Here is a 5,107-nt window from a genome sequence, read left to right on the forward strand (position 1 = left end):
AAGAGGGAGCTAGTCTTTCCATAGACCTTCCTTTCTTCCCACTTTCCATGTAGTTCATGCTTGGAGAAAGGCTCTGGGAAAAAAAATTGCCCATTAGCTTGCAGTGGGCGGTGGTGATGATGGTGCAGCCCAACGTAGTATGGGACAAAGCTGACCCGCCTGCAGGTTGCTCCAGGTCCCCCGACAGGGCTGACACCTCCCCATTAGGACATCAGTCCTTTGGGTAAAAGCTTTGCACTTAAGAAGCTGATGTGTATTAAAGCGTGAACCTCCCTGTGGGAAGAAGTCCTTTCATGTCTTTTGTCCGGACAGGGATATGGAGGCCAAGGAGGGAGGTGGGCACCATGGGAGAGGGGCATCAAAACACATTTTGCCAACTTCAGTGTTTACCATAGATTTCACTACACCAAAGGTCACCCCCCACAACCTCCAGTCCCCATTTCCCCCAAATAAACACAAAGGCATTAAGTGAGGATGAGTAAGTCGGCCCAAGAAACTGGCTTGGGAAGAATCCTTGCCATGATGTCATTTATTCATTGATTGATTTTCTTTCTTTCTTTTTTTTTTTTTTACAAAAATAAACATTTTAAAGAACAAGAAGTACAAAAGCTTCTGGATATACAAACTCCAGGAGGGGGGAAGAGGCTGGTTTTGGCTGCTTTGCGGCTTTCACTGAAAGCAAATGAGGCAGAAAGGCCCCGGCCCCACCCCCACCCCAGGTCCTGGCTCAAACCGCAACCTGCTCCTTGACCCCGTGTCTTGGCTCATACCGTGTGTGTGCTCCTCTGTCCCCGTCCCCGCGCTGGTCTGTGGGTGCCCCCCCCCCGGGGTTGAGAGGCCTGAGGCGGCCTCCCCAGGTGCGGAGTTCCCCACATCCCAGAGTATCCCCATCTGCAGCTCGGCTGAGAGAACACTCCGTGACCGATTGTCCCCACGCGGCCCCTGCCAGATTGTGGCATGCAGCAGCAGCAGGGCCTCTGGCTACATTCTCACCCCACGAACGCAGTGATGGGGCTGCCCACAGAACTGTCCCAGCGAGGGCCAGAGGCCCCTGTGGGCACACCAGCCTGAGCCTTGCGGGCAGCCCAGAGGGTTGAAGAGACGGTCAGCCCGCCCCCCACCCCCGTGATTCCTGGCCCTGGGGCCAGCAGTCCCATACCTAGACCGGTAAACTCACATTTTAACATTTGGCATTATTGCACGTTGTCCTGGTCGCCTCACTGTCTGGGATGTCAGCCTCGTCTGCAGGGCTTTCCAGGTGACACGCAGAGCTGCTAGTGCAAGTCACTCCCTCCCTCCACAGGGAAGCCCAGCTGGCGGGGCTGGTCTGCTGTCAGCTGAGCCCTCAGGTCAGCCAGAGGCCCTCACATACGTAGTCTTGTTGGGATCAGGGACCACGTGGCTCCATCCCGTCTTGAAAAATACCAGCTGCCGACCTGGGGGCAGAGACGAGAGGTAACAGGACTGTTTCTCTCCCTGGAGGCGGGGCCGTTCTCCCTAATGTGACTGCCCAGAGGACACATATACTTGTCCCTCATCATCTCGGCCTTCTTGTCTTCTCATCAAATCTGCCTTCTGATGGGGGGATCACTACCTGTCAGTCTCTTCCAGGGAGCTCCAGTCACCTCCCTCAGCATGTCCTTTCCCACTGGCTCACCTGTCCAGGTGGTCTGGTTGGTGACCACAAAGGCCTGGCACTGGGCATGGCTCTCACAGATGTCCACGGCCTCGGCCACACTGAACACCGAAAGGAGGCAGCTTCCGTGGTGATAGGAAGGCCAGCAACGGTAGTCTTCCTGGGGGACGGTGCTGCCTGGGAGGCGCTGGTACTCTGTGGGTTGGGGATGGAGCTCAGGTGAGAACTCTGTCCCTAGGTGTGAGGGCTGGGGCTGCTTTCTGAACAGGGCTAAGACTCATTTCCTAACGAAAGCTGAAAGCTGAAATCTAGCCCAGTCGCCCCGGTGTGGAGACGAAGGCAGCTACCGCTGTGGGACGGGGCTGACCACCCAGTGAAGGCAAAGCTCATACTCGTTTCTGGGAGACACACAGCTCCCAGATCTCAGAGTGCGCTGTGGGTTCAGACAGCACATGATGGTGGACATGTTGTGGGATAAACACACAGAGCTGGAGATCAGGGCATTTTAGACATTTAGAGCCGAGCTTCCCAAAGTTCCGTGTGCCTGTGAATCTCCAGGGAATCTGGTTGAAGTGCAGATCCTGACTGAGGAGGTCTGGAGTGGGGCTTGGGAGTGGGCATTTCTAACCAGCTTCTGGGGCGGCTGGTCTGCAGATCTCGCTTTTGAGTAGTGAGAGTTTAGAGCGCCCCCTGGTCCTACGTCCTCCTGGCTTTGGGCAGAGATGTTAGGCAAGCCCTGAGGGAGGGGGCAGTTAGGGGCTTCTGAGCTTAAGAGGAAGGCAAATGAACGAGGAACACAACAATGACAACTTGACAACTTGAGTGTTGGGGAGGAGGCTGGAGGAAAAATCTTCCCATTATGCGGTAAGAACCCTGAGAGCGCCTCTACCAGAAAGCTGCTCAGCTGCAGGCGGCTGGTTCACCTGAGTCCTTCCCGCTGCCTGGGGAGCCTCAGCTCTGGACTGATAATGCAGAGGCCCTGGGCCTCCGGCCACCCGCCCTGCTGCCTCCTTCTTCTCCCAGAGACTAGACCAAAGTCCAGGGCTGGCTGTGATTTATAGCCCCATAAACGGCGTCCTCAGGGACAGAGCCAGCCATTGTTCACCTCGTTAAACTTTATTTACAGGGCTAACGAGGGCTCCCCCACCCCTAAGACTGCCCAGAGCTCCTTGAATACAGAGGCTGCCCACTTCTGGCCCCCCTGCCAACCATGATAAACCCCAGGGCCTCAGCGGAGGGACTATAGCAGTGGCTAGAATTCCCCGCCTGCTTTTGGGCTTCTTGACTCGTTTTGGTATGGAGCCCCATCCACCTCCAGCCACCTTTCTAGCCCCAGAAGGGTAGAGAAAGGAAAGAGAAGGAGCAAGCTGTATCGTATCTCAGCTGCGGTATAGGAACCGGGTTAATTGCTTGCACACATTTCCCCTGGCATTTAATCCCCGGAAGTATTTTGTGAGGCACATGATATTAAACCCAATTCACAGATGAGGAAAGTGGGCTCAAGTGTAGGTGATCTGCTCCAAGTCCACACAGTCGGTACATAGTGGGGTCTGGAGCCACTCAGGGAAGGGGTGTCCATGCCTGCCTCCCCAGATCAAGGCCGAATTACAGCTCAACCAGAGAGGACACCTCCGAGTAAAGGCTAAATAGTCTGTGGTCTCTCCCCACGCGAGCGTGCCTTAGAAGGACTAGCTGCTTAGCCCAGTTAGGGCGATCACTTGCCCTCGCAGCTGTTCCCCACCTGTCCAGCCCCAGGGGCCGTGTTGGAGGCGCTCACCAGCTCTGCCAGCTGCCGTGGCATTCTGCAGATACTGCCCACTCCGGTACAGGTGCAGCACTTTCTCCAGCTGGGCCAGGGTCTCGTCTACTCCCCAGGTGAGCTCTCCTGCAGAGTGCAGTGTGGCTATGAGAGGGTCCGGGGGCTCCTGCCCAAGCCCAGATGACCAGTGGATGGGGAACGGGGTTTGTCACAGAATGCCACTTTGGGAAGCAGTGGTTTCTAGACTATGTGCTGTCCCCATGCCTGCTAGGGGAGGGGTGGGCTGATGGGACACGGATGGGCCCCAGAGAGCTCACCTGTGGCGTTGACAATGCTGTCCAGCAGAGGCCGGAGTGAGGGTGGGGCACTGTGGGGCAGGAGGTATGTGAAGAAGAACCTGGGGCAGGGAGAAACCAGGGACTTAGTGGTCCAGCCTTGAAGGACAGGTCTTTCCTCTGTCCCAACTTGGGACAGACCCTAACTGGGCCAGGGAGCCTGATCCCTCAGGCCTAGGCATAACCCCAGAGTGTACTAAGGAGTCTACTCAGACTCAGGGTAGGGATCTGGGCATATGCTAGGCCACAACTTGACTTCACACGAAACTGAAAACTGAGGTCTGTTTTCCCCATCCATCCCCAGGACTTCCCCACCACCCAGTGCCACCTTGATCCCCAAGCTGATCACTGTCAGAGCCGCCCCGTAGCTGGGGCCCATGAGGAGCTCCCAGAGGTAAAGGAGCAGGGGAGGAAGGGGTGGTGCTGGTCCCACCAGCCCCAGTCTCCACAGTGACACTATTTTAAGAAGTCTCCAGCTGCCAACCCCCAACCCAGATTCTCCTTGGAGATGACTATTTTTAGCCTCATCGTCAGGAACCTGAATGTTCCCTTCTTGAGTGGGTGGAAGACTTTCCCCGCCCCTGCTGCTCTGGTGGTCAAGGCGGAGTCTCCCTGCCCTGGCTGGCCTCCTGGAGCCCATGCTGGCTCTCTCCTCGCCACGCCCTCCTGGGCCCAGTCTCCCTCCCTGGCCTTCCTGAGTGGGAAGCGGAGGTCACCTGTAGGCATTGTAGAGATTGCGCTTCTCATTCATGCCCTCACACCAGCCCTGGGCTGAGCAGGGCAGGGTGAAGTTCCTGGCTGGAAACTCCAGCACGCAGTCTGTGCTGCTTGTACATGGCGTCTCCTCCACGCGTGCGTCGTCCAGATCTGTTACCTTCAGCTCCCCATCCACCAGCACAAACTGTCGGGGGCGGAAATCCAGCAGAGTGACCGAGCCCAGCGGGGAGTGGGCCAGGTGGTGGAGGAGGCGGCCCAGGCTCAGGCAGATCTGAGAGGCAGACACAAGGCGGCTTACTGCTTCTCTACTGGCAAAGGGCCTGGGGGCCTCCAAGGGCTCACCCTTTTGGGGTTCTGGACTTAGCCTGGGGTGGAGGGGTTGGCTTTTCTCTTAAAGGCCCCAGTGCTTACTAAGGGCTGAGGGCCAGGGGCCTTACAGAGCAAGCTGGCCATTTTTCTATTAATCCTGGGCTGGCCTGACCCTGGAAGTAACATGGGGTCAGGGGAAACAGGCAGCATGAAGCTCGAGGGTAACGGATCTCCTCCCTGAAGTTGCATCTTGAATGTGGTATTAGTCCAATGTGCGGAAACAGAGAGAGGGTCAAGGTGACCTTAAGGTCTTTTCTAGTCCTAGGCCATCTTACAGCCAGGCTACAAGTG

At 56.7% G+C, this 5,107-nt stretch overlaps 1 protein-coding gene across 1 annotated transcript in view; it reads right to left on the minus strand.

Moving 5' to 3' along the window:
* Positions 1 to 469: 469 nt before the first annotated feature.
* PKDCC (protein kinase domain containing, cytoplasmic) overlaps positions 470 to 5,107 on the minus strand; it is a 9,859-nt gene continuing 5,221 nt past the window's right edge. Inside the window, exons 4-8 of the mRNA XM_077773503.1 lie at positions 4,447 to 4,718; positions 3,713 to 3,792; positions 3,414 to 3,521; positions 1,658 to 1,831; positions 470 to 1,436 (exon numbers count right to left, since the gene is read on the minus strand). Coding sequence (XP_077629629.1) covers positions 1,351 to 1,436; positions 1,658 to 1,831; positions 3,414 to 3,521; positions 3,713 to 3,792; positions 4,447 to 4,718 — 720 coding nt within the window. The 3' untranslated portion in view covers positions 470 to 1,350. The remainder of the gene's footprint in view (positions 1,437 to 1,657; positions 1,832 to 3,413; positions 3,522 to 3,712; positions 3,793 to 4,446; positions 4,719 to 5,107) is intronic.

This window comes from Crocuta crocuta, unplaced genomic scaffold (genome assembly GCF_008692635.1).
Source record: "Crocuta crocuta isolate KB4526 unplaced genomic scaffold, BGI_CrCroc_1.0 scaffold67, whole genome shotgun sequence".
Taxonomy (NCBI): domain Eukaryota; kingdom Metazoa; phylum Chordata; class Mammalia; order Carnivora; family Hyaenidae; genus Crocuta; species Crocuta crocuta.